Raw genomic sequence first — 10,425 nt, 5'->3', positions numbered from 1 at the left:
TGAATTTAGTTGTAATTGATACAATAAAAACTGCTTTAATACAATGAAAATTATTTTCATTATAATCAAGGATGGTAAGTATATATATATATATATATATATATATATATATATATATATATATATATATATATATATATATATATATATATATATATAAATCACTAAAGTTAACCTCTTTCTTTCTTTATTAATCTTTTGTGGTGCCAAAATTTTTACCTATGCACACGGTGAGACATTGAATGACATCATGAACACAACCAACAAAAAAAAGATGCCCATTGTTTTAGCAAGATCTGCAAAATTCAAAATCACGTAACGACTCGAGATTTCCAATTATATAAAACATCCACATTGACCAAGAGATTATGACAAATTTCGAAATTACGATAATTGATTACCTCTCCTAAGTAAACACATTCACATTATCGATCTATCTACCAAGTACCAAGTCCCCATCTATGTTCTATTTCTATCCATTCGTAGCAAAGAATGGTAGATCTATGAGACATCTCTAAACTAAGCCAGCACATGGACCCACTCCTCATCCCTTTTTCTACAATTATCACTCCCTTGCAAAGCACACTATCATTCCTCATAGTGGCCACTTGCCATCATCCATGACCCAAAAAACATGCTTTTTTAATGTGCTCTAACAACACATGCCCCCCTCTAATTCATTCCCTTCCCCCACACCACACACACATTTTAATAATCTAGATTCCCATTAGGGTTTTTTGTTTTTTTGGTTCGGTTCTTCCACCTCCACCAAATCTTTCAATCTCTTTAATGCACTCACTCTCATAATGTTCAGCATCTACAACTATACCAAATTCTTGACCCTTCTCCTATACACGCTCATGACCTATTTCACCACTTAATAACAAAAATGCCTTCCATTTGACCTCATCATCACTCACTCTCCTCCATTATTTCCCACTTTCTGTTGTTCAAATGTTCATCTCTTCAATGATGAAAACAATCACTTTTTGACCCAAACACAGTTTCAACTCCCACATTACCCATGCAATTCACATTAACCCCAACATCAGCAACAGAAACAGCAACTTCCTCGAAGAAAAGATCTCACTATCACCGCATTTCATTCTCATTATTCTTATTCTTCACTCATGCCTAGGGTAAACGAATCTGAAAAAGATGGATCTGAAACCGAAACCCTAAAACCAATCATGGATCCATTTCCCTTTCCACATTTAGCTACCACGAAACGTAATTTTAATTTCTCTCTCAAGAGTCATTTTCCGATGAAACGCACCGTTCGGCCCCTCTTCGCGCTCCTCCTCCTCCTCGTCTTCGCTGCCACCCTCACCTCACGCGCCGTCCTCCGCCGCGGCATCCTCTCCATCGAGCTCGAATCCCGCGTCCGGATCCGCCGCCCTCCGCCGCAGCTCAACTCCACGCTCCTCCACCACGCCGCCGTCGAAATCGGCGAGGAGAAGTTCAAGCAAGAGATTCAGAGCCTCCTCGACGGCAACTTCGGCAGCCAAGCGCGCCACCGCACCTTCGTCTCCTGGCGCCGCTTCATCCACCATGACCGCGGCGGCGCCGAAGGCGCCGTGGCCAACCTCCCGGCGACGCTCCGCTCGCCGCTCTTCTATCGCTACTGGCTCGACTTCCGGAAGGTCCTCCACGACTGGTTCCGGAAGCGACGATTCCAACCCGGTATCATGTCCGAGTTGACTCGGTCAATTAAGCTTCCAATTGATTCACACAACAACAACAAACTACAAACCAATAACAAAAATAAAAACAAATACTCTTCTTGTGCCGTAGTTGGAAACAGTGGAATTTTGCTGAATAGAAACTACGGTAGTGAAATTGATTCCCATGAGGTTGTGATAAGGTTAAACAATGCTAGGGTTGATCACTTTGAAACCAAGGTTGGGAAAAAAACTAGCATTTCATTCATGAATAGTAACATCTTGCATTTGTGTGCTAGAAGGGGAGGGTGCTTTTGCCACCCTTATGGTGATAACGTTCCAATTGTAATGTACATTTGTCAAGCCGTGCATTTCTTGGACTACACTGTGTGCAATGCTTCTCACAAGGCTCCTTTGTTGGTCACTGATCCTAGGTTTGATGTGTTGTGTGCGAGGATTGTGAAGTACTATTCGTTGAAGAGGTTTGTGGAGGAGAGTGGGAAGGGTTTGGAGAAGTGGGGTGAGGCTCATGATGGTTCTCTTTTTCACTACTCTTCAGGGATGCAGGCTGTGATACTGGCTTTGGGGATTTGTGATAGGGTTAGCATTTTTGGGTTTGGGAAATTGGCTTCTGCTAAGCACCATTACCACACTAACCAGAAGGCTGAGCTTCACTTGCATGATTATGAGGCTGAGTATGCGTTTTATAGGGACCTTGTGGATGGGAATAGGGCTATACCGTTTCTTGAGGACAGGTTTAAGGTTCCTCCTGTTGTTATGTATCAGTGATAGGTGCTGAACTGCTACTGCTGCAAGTGGTGGTGGTGGAGGGCATCTGTGACTTGTTGTTCTGTTATTGTAATACTTGTGAAATGCACAGATAGTGGAAAAAGCAAAAAATACTGATTCAAGATTCTTTTTTTGTTTGTGTTGTACTGTCCAACATGAAGCCTCAAGGCAACACCAAGTGTAAATTTTGGTTAGATCAATACAGCTTTGACCCCGTCAATGATTAAGCATGTCCATGTGTTATTTGTGTGTGTGTGTGTGTGTGTTCAAGACTCTTTGCTTGGATTCACTTTAATTGGGTAATTTTTTTTCAACTGCTATGATGACTTGTTAACCATATTTTGTTGTGCATTTGACTTCAATTTGACCCAAAATGTTTTGGGCAGGGCATCTATATGACATCATAGACTTTAAAATGAAACCAAATGATTTGGTAAAAGATGCCGGGCATCTTAGGTAATAGACATCATTTTCTGCCTGTTTTATCCTTGAGTAGCCCCATCCTTTGCACAGAAAGGGAACGAGAAGCATTTTATTGGATGCTGAAATGCAACATTATAACAACTTTGAAGGCTGACAAATGAAACTAATCGATTTTTAATTTGCACGCACGTTTAAAGGCTTGAGGTGTGGTATGCAGCCCTTGTTATTTTGGTTAGAGATTGCTCTTATTTAACAGCTTATGACACGCTTCTTCCATTTAAATATGCAGGGCATCTGGTCATTTGGGGTGCATTCCTCCATGATATGTTCCAAACACGCTTACTATTGGGCCAAATACTATTTAGAGGTATTCACTTAATGGATTTCCATGTTATTTTTAGTGACTCGTTATGGCTTATAGATCAAAACCTTTTCCTTAAGGATAGTTGCTACTGACGATAACAGTCAAGTTATATAAAGGACATCATTATACCATTTCTTCTACTCATCATATCATTCATACAGACTGAGTAGTACTAGTCGCTGAGTAGTACTAGTCAACTAAGACTTAAACAACATAGTGTTAGATGTAGTTCCATTCTCATGCAGTCATGAGTAGGACAAAATATTTACTTACCCTAACTTGGGCAATTTAACTATACATACATCAAAATGTGACACCATATACAGCCTATTTTGTCACACGTAAATATACATCAAAATGACAGATCTTCCACCAACTAGAGAAACCACTAGTACATCTTCAGACAAGATGGTCATATCTTTCAACTCCTGCATTACAAAAAAGCTTTCCTTTCATCCTTTTTGGTTCATCATTCAGCTGTGTCAATCACTGCACCCTTCTCTTCATACTTCACTCCCACCAAGTAGCTTATGCGTGCCTGTGAGCAAAAAGTGCACAAATTCCAGAATAATAAATGTTCTTTTTCTTCTTTATTGATAATCTGGATCATACTTGAGAAAAATGGGTCATACCTGCTTTTTATCGTAGACAGCATACTCGTTGTATTCCAGGGGGCTATCTTGATGGTCTGAGGCAACTAGTTTACCACAAGGAACTTTTATATCGTCTTTCCAAACAAAATGCTCTGATTCATCTGTTTTCTTCTTCCCCAGTCCCTTCACTCCAACCTTCTTTTCCTCCAAAGATGATGTATCCTGTGACAATAATTTTGAAACCAAATATATATTGGTTCTGTGAGTGAAAGGCCAAAAGGTGAATATAAGTGCATTTTGGATACCTCAGGTGGGCTTTTCAACTCGGTAATCTCATTTCCTAGAGAAGCAATGGCCAAAACTAAGAACCCTTCTGGCCTGTCCACAGCTGTAAAACCATATCTTGCAGCCTCTGCTGCAGCATCAGAACAGATAATAGCTTTGCCAAACTGTTGCCAAGAGCACATAACAAGGGATGAGTAAATGCTCACAAACATTAAAATTGAATAACTAAATCTATTACTATTACCATATAACCCGGAACAGGTAATGAGCATATTGCTGGCGAGAATCCCTTGTGTAAGTGCCTCAAGAGGTTTGAGCTTCGTGATCCTTGCATCGTAGAAATTTTTGCAGTCATTGAGAAGAACCAAGATAATCACAAAATGAGTTGTTTTTTTCTTCTTTCAATTTGATCAATATGCTACGTGTCTTACCACACCATAGAAGAACCTTATTTGGCAATTTTACTATGTCTTCATAGGAAGGGCAACCACCTGTTTGAACCGCAAAAATGTTTTCCACTGACACCCCATATTCCTGAAGTTCATTGGAAGTAAATACTCAACAAGACATGCGCAAGGTAACAGAAAACACACAAAGCATAAAGTTTTAATCTTACAATGTCACCAACTTTGACCGGCTCATAAGTTTTTTCAAGGTATTTCACAATCATCTCATAATCATCTGAACTTTTGTCCAAGGCAGAAATTGAGCAGCCCAATTTCTTGTATGTCTCTGATAAAGGGTCATCAATGGTTGAGCCTGTCATATCTCCTATGAGGTGAGAAGCCTGGGTTATGTCTCTCACCCCCTCTAACGCAGCAGCAGCCTAGGAAAATAAGGACAAGACTCAAGACTCATTTTAATAAGTTGTTGAATTGAATCAACAAAGGTGGTGACTAATTGTGCTTACATGCTCTGCAATCTCTTGATAATCTCTAAAATTGAAAGGCCTTGTGGAGTGCATCAGAGTGAACCATCTTTGGCTAAAATCAGTCCACACAGCCTCAGCCTTGGGCCCAGTTTCTTTCAGTGATTTCATCTTGTCTATGAATTCTAAGAGAACGTCCTCACCTGATAAGGTTCTAATGTCAGTTTTTCTGAAGGACATTAGAGACATAGGAAACAAGTGTTGTTGCTCGTGTACATACATCTTTTCAGATGAAGATTTGTAACCATTCCAATTGGAAGGTCCGGAGAGTCATAACCCATCTCCATCAATGCATACCTGAATAACAGTGCAGGTTATGTTGGTACTTGAAGTAAAATCATGCATGATGGTTTTCAGATATTGTACTTACTTGTATATCTCCTGGCTGCACAAGACCTTCATAAAATTTGCAACCAAAGGCTCAAGTTTGCAGTGTGTCGCTGCTATCCCCAGCTGCCGAAGACCTAGTGCGCCATGTCTAACTTCAACTCCATCATCCTATGCAATTTAATATTACTGTGTGTTAGCTGAAAGAGGTGACAGACAAATAATTTATAAGGAATATAATTGTAATATACCATGTCAATGGGGTAAAACTTCAATGGCTTCTTCTGGAACTTCTTCTCTCTTTCCCAAGGTTCAAACTCATTTCCTGTTATTTCATCAAAGAGCCTCGCAAACTCTTTCAGAGCACCATCCACATTGTCCCACTCTTCTAATTGCTCCTCTGCATTTGGATCATCGCCAACTCTCCCTTTTTTAAAGTACAGATGCAAAGGATTCTCTGGGACAACAATCAGTTGCATGACGCAATAGCTGCCCCAAATTAACACCGCCAATTAGTATAGTTGTTTTATAAATGTCATTATTGACTAAAAATGAAGTTGGTCTTCATAATATTACTCATTCAGTCCTAGCCCTTGGTCACAAACAGAGAAGGCACAGTTGTATAATATCCCATCTCTTTCAAATATCTTTCCACCTTGTTCCTGCAACTTGGAATCTTTATAGACCCCTCTCTTCCCATAAAGCTTGAGCTGTTACCACACAGGCCAAATTTAATCAAACACAAATAAAAGGAAGCTCCATGTGTTATTTTATTTTTAATTAAGAAATTAAGAAAATAAAAGTATGAAAGAGTAAATTTTTTACTTCTGCTGAGAGTGATTCAATAGCCTCTTCCCCAGGATCTTGTTTGTCCCAGGGGATACCCTTGCCATCCACAGAAAGATCAGAGACAAGATCATAAGATTCCAAAGGCTGAGGTTCTTGCTTTTCGATGCTGTCAATCAACCAAGCCTCCCTAACCACTGGTATACCCCTCTCCCTACAGTAAGATACCTTAAAAGTTAAACTAGGAATGCTTATTGTGTTAAAATTAATGTGGCACATTACCCATTTTATTTGGCTGATCATTTTTTAATGGCAATCTAAGGGTGTTCATGAACCAAGCCTCCCTAACCACTGGTATACCCCTCTCCCTCCAAGGAGATACCTTAAAAGTTAAACTAGGAATGCTTATTGTGTTAAAATTAAGGTTAAACTATTCATTTGGTTCCTATAGTTTCACGATTTATATCTTTTAGTTCCTATAATTTGAAAGTGATTTTTTAGTTCTCCTATAATTTACATTTTAATTCTTTTTACTCCTTATAATTTTATGATTCATAACTTTTTAATCACTATAGTTTATATTTTAATTCTCTTTTAATCCTTTTATAATTTGCATTTTAATTCTTTTCACTCCTTATAATTTTATGATTCATCTTTTTAATCACTATAGTTTAATTACTCCCTATAATTTTATGATTCATCTTTTTAATCACTATAGTTTATATTTTAATTTTCTTTTAATCTTTCTATAATTTGTATTTTAATTCTTTTTAGTCCCTATAATTTTATGATTCATAACTTTTAGTTCTTATAATTTAAAAGTGATTTTTTAATTCTTATAGTTTACATTTTAATTCTCTTTTAGTCCTTATAGTTTAAATTTTAATTACTTTTTATTCCTTAAAAAAATAAAAAAAATAATTAACTACAAATTAGTTATAAATTATTAACTATTTTTTATTAATTAGCTACAAATTAGTTAATCCCCTCTAGTTTGTATTTTAATTTTTTTTAGTCCCTATAATTTTATGATTCATAACTTTTAGTTCTTATAGTTTGAAAGTGATTTTTTAATTTTTATAATTTATATTTTAATTCTCTTTTAGTCCTTATAGTTTAAAAGTGATCTTTTTAATATAGTTTAAATTTTAATTACTTTTTATTCTTTAAAAAAATAAAAAAATAATTAACTACAAATTAGTTATAAATTATTAACTAAAAAAATAATTAAAATTAAAGTGATTTTTTAATTCTTATAGTTAAAAAATAATTAAAATTAAAGTGATTTTTTAATTTTTATAGTTAAAAAATAATTAAAATTAAAGTGATTTTTTAATTTTTTATAGTTTATATTTTAATTCTCTTTTAGTCCCTATAATTTAAAAGTGATCTTTTTAGTCCCTATAATTTAAATTTTAATTTTTTTTATTCTTTAAAAAAATAAAAAAATGAAATTAAAAAGAAATTAAAATACAAATTATAAGAATTAAAAAAATTATTTTCAAACTATAGACTAATAGACTAATTAATTACAAATTAGTTATAAATTATTAACTAAAAAAATAATTAGAATTAAAATATTAATCATATCTTAATAGTAGGACTAAAAAAATCATTTTTAAATTATAAAAAGTAAAAAAAAATTCAAATTATAAGAATTAAAAAAATTATTTTCAAACTATTGAATCTAAAGAACTAAAAAAAATCACTTTTAAATTATAAAAACTAAAAAAATAAAATTCAAATTATAAGAATTAAAAAAGTTATTAAATTAAAATATAAATTATAATGAAAAAAAATAATTTTAATCTAAAAGAGAATTAAAATATAAATTATAAGGAAAAAAAATAATTTTCAAACTCAAAGGACTAAAAAAAATCATTTTAAAATTATAAAGACTAAAATATATTAAAATTATAAAGACTAAAATATATAAATGATAAAATTATATGAATCAAATGAATAATTAAATATTAAACATAAAATTAATGTGCACACTACCCATTTTATTTGGGTGATCATTTTTCAATGGCAATCTAAGGGTGTACATGAACAGAAATGCTTAAAGATCTCTCACAATGTTCATGACACGATGGAACCGAACAAAACAGAGATAGCTAGCCTTTCACACTCGTAAGGATTAAAACAAAAGCAATAACGTTTCCTAAAAACTTTTACTCACACTCGTAAGGATTAAAACAAAGCAATAACGTTTCCTAAAAACTTTTACTTCACTTACATGGCTTCTGCAAGTTTGGATGTGCCACCACGTTCTCGCTCAGCAGGTGAAGCTACCAAACAAGTTGCCCCTGAAAAATTTAACAAGCCAGGTTATGGTAATGCCCAACAACAGAAGTATGACAAAAGCAACTCTTATCACATTTATTTAGAGTACAACTATCATATTACCAATTATAGAGTTTGCCACCTTTCCTCCATGCTTTTCAATAGTTGTTTTCCAATAATGCTAAGTGACCAAAAAAAATAAAATCCAACCAATAAAGCTTGGTAGATGCCAAAAGGGTATTCAGTAATTAATGCAACAGCAACAAGAGTGACAGTGGTGCATACATGTGTCCGAGTAAGACGACCCATCAGAGATATCATCATTCCAGTAAAGGGTTTTTCAGCTAAGCCTAGATCCCTGTGAGGCCTGTGACTCGGGTCCTGATATTTCTTTAGCAACTATGGCAAAAACATTGGAAAACAAGTCAACAAAAAGAAAAGAAAGACAAAATCTTAGAAAACAAGCAACAAGAATGAAATACACGACGAAGGAAAAAAAAAAGTAGAGAGAATATCACATCTGAAGCCAGAGAGTCCTGAACAGAATCAGGTAACTTAATGGGTTCTTGTTTCCTTGGAGGGTTTCTGGTGCTGAAAGTGCAACTAGCCCACTCACTGTAGAACCCTCTGCAAACATAACGTCTTCCATCGAACTCCAAACTCCCATTGCAAACCGAGCATTTGTCCAATGCACCATAAAACAGCAAGTCTTGGCTGTTCAAAAGAGGTGGTAATTGTAATTGAGTCATTACATATTAACGATGAAAATCCACTTTCAAATGGTCTAATGTAAACCAAAACCAACCATCTTCTTGCAATTTCAAGATCAGAGCCAGAAGAATCAAGGCTATTAGCCTCCATAATCTCTCTCATTTGTTCCAAAGGAAGGTGCTCGTTTGTTACTTTGCAGAACTCATCATATTCTTCTGCAACTCCAGTTTCAGATTTTCCGTTGATTTGGCCATCTTCTTTTTCCACCTTGGCCTTCTTTGGAGAATGCTCCACTTCATGTGCCTTGGACTCAGCCTTCTGCTTCCTTGTCATCACCTTCTCTTCTTCCCCAGGTGCATGAACATGCGACCTCGTTTCTTGAACCTTCGAAATTTCCAAAAAGCACCACCTTAACTAATTAAGTTAAACAAACAAAGAAGTGCACCACTAAGGCACTAACAAAACAACAAACTTACAAAAAGCAACAAAACAAAACAACTTGATCTTTTATTATTAGCAAGTTGGCAACATGGAAAAGAAAGACCCCCTTCTGAAGTAAATGTCAATCACACTGAAAACAAGAACAAACCTTCATCTTGGTGCTAAATCAAACTGAATAATGAAAGACCTCTATATTACTACGATGAACAAAAGCCAAGCATGTAGTTCAGAGTCTGAAGGACTTGCACATGATGTGCACTAAATAAGCTTTTGATTGATCCCTGAACAACTGAGACAACAACAGCCCCGAACTGCCACGTACATTGAGTTCTCAGTTCTCATAAGACAACCAAATCTTCTTGTCGTCACAACAACATGCCACGTTTGCTAGCTCTTGAGACGTGGCTAACTATGTACATTTTAAGGCTTTAAAACGGTGACATGTGGGAAAACCATGCCATTATGTTTCTTGTTCCATTCATCATCAATTATTCTTTTGTTCACATCCTTTAATCAGACTCTGCTCACCGTTGCATGCACCATTCGGTTGGATTGGCGTCAGAAAACGGTGCTTAAATGTTCGAGGAAGATGATAAAGAATTTTTCTTTATTTTTTTTCTCTTTTCCCAAAAGATAAAGCAGTTGATTTTTACTTCCTGGATTGAAAAAGTTAACATGCAGACAAATTCAAGTCAACCACGCAGCTGAGGTTAGATTTCCGAACGTGGACCTGTCGGCATAGATATTCGGCATTGTGTGTCATCTAGCAAATATGAACTTGTAATATTTTGTTTATGGTAAAGAAATATCTCTATTAAAAGCTGAATGATA

At 35.6% G+C, this 10,425-nt stretch overlaps 2 protein-coding genes across 5 annotated transcripts; one reads left to right on the top strand and one right to left on the bottom strand.

The window, feature by feature from the left end:
• The first annotated feature begins 317 nt into the window (after positions 1-317).
• On the top strand, positions 318-3,721 carry LOC100789506 (beta-1,6-galactosyltransferase GALT29A). 2 transcript variants are annotated; one of them, XM_003538075.5, is made up of 3 exons: positions 318-2,749; positions 2,837-3,077; positions 3,163-3,721. In XM_003538075.5, the coding sequence occupies exon 1, from the start codon at positions 1,131-1,133 to the stop codon at positions 2,448-2,450; it is 1,320 nt and encodes a 439-aa protein (XP_003538123.1). In that variant the 5' UTR covers positions 318-1,130; the 3' UTR covers positions 2,451-2,749; positions 2,837-3,077; positions 3,163-3,721. The 2 variants fall into 2 exon arrangements, with proteins under 2 accessions (XP_003538123.1, XP_040862939.1); XM_041007005.1 differs by having other exon boundaries at positions 325-3,077.
• Positions 3,457-9,902, bottom strand: LOC100788978 (protein ADP-ribosyltransferase PARP3). Of its 3 annotated transcripts, none has more exons than XM_003538074.5 (18): positions 9,743-9,902; positions 9,248-9,537; positions 8,961-9,156; positions 8,728-8,841; positions 8,566-8,623; positions 8,396-8,465; positions 6,196-6,370; positions 5,947-6,080; positions 5,622-5,859; positions 5,414-5,541; positions 5,264-5,340; positions 5,026-5,186; positions 4,732-4,941; positions 4,547-4,649; positions 4,360-4,442; positions 4,136-4,279; positions 3,870-4,052; positions 3,457-3,775 (listed from the first exon to the last, which is right to left on the bottom strand). In XM_003538074.5, the coding sequence occupies exons 1-18, from the start codon at positions 9,746-9,748 to the stop codon at positions 3,707-3,709; spliced, it is 2,439 nt and encodes an 812-aa protein (XP_003538122.1). In that variant the 5' UTR covers positions 9,749-9,902; the 3' UTR covers positions 3,457-3,706. The 3 variants fall into 3 exon arrangements, with proteins under 3 accessions (XP_003538122.1, XP_040862938.1, XP_025980242.1); XM_041007004.1 differs by having other exon boundaries at positions 9,248-9,567; positions 9,743-9,824; XM_026124457.2 differs by having other exon boundaries at positions 9,630-9,761.
• Positions 9,903-10,425: the final 523 nt, after the last annotated feature.

This window comes from Glycine max, chromosome 11, assembly GCF_000004515.6.
Source record: "Glycine max cultivar Williams 82 chromosome 11, Glycine_max_v4.0, whole genome shotgun sequence".
Classification (NCBI taxonomy): Eukaryota; Viridiplantae; Streptophyta; class Magnoliopsida; order Fabales; family Fabaceae; genus Glycine; species Glycine max.
The sequence above is the reverse complement of the archived record's forward strand: the minus strand, read 5'-3'. Positions and strand labels throughout refer to the sequence as shown.

Bases quoted from the DNA above. Each gene is read 5' to 3' on its own strand.
- LOC100789506 (XM_003538075.5), top strand. From the start codon at position 1,131: ATGCCTAGGGTAAACGAATCTGAAAAAGATGGATCTGAAACCGAAACC.
- LOC100788978 (XM_041007004.1), bottom strand. The intron at 8,842-8,960 runs GTGATATTCTCT...TTTTTGCCATAG, and splicing joins AGGACTCTCTGGCTTCAGAT to TTGCTAAAGAAATATCAGGA. The intron at 5,860-5,946 runs GTAATATTATGA...AATTTGGGGCAG, and splicing joins CAAGGGCTAGGACTGAATGA to CTATTGCGTCATGCAACTGA.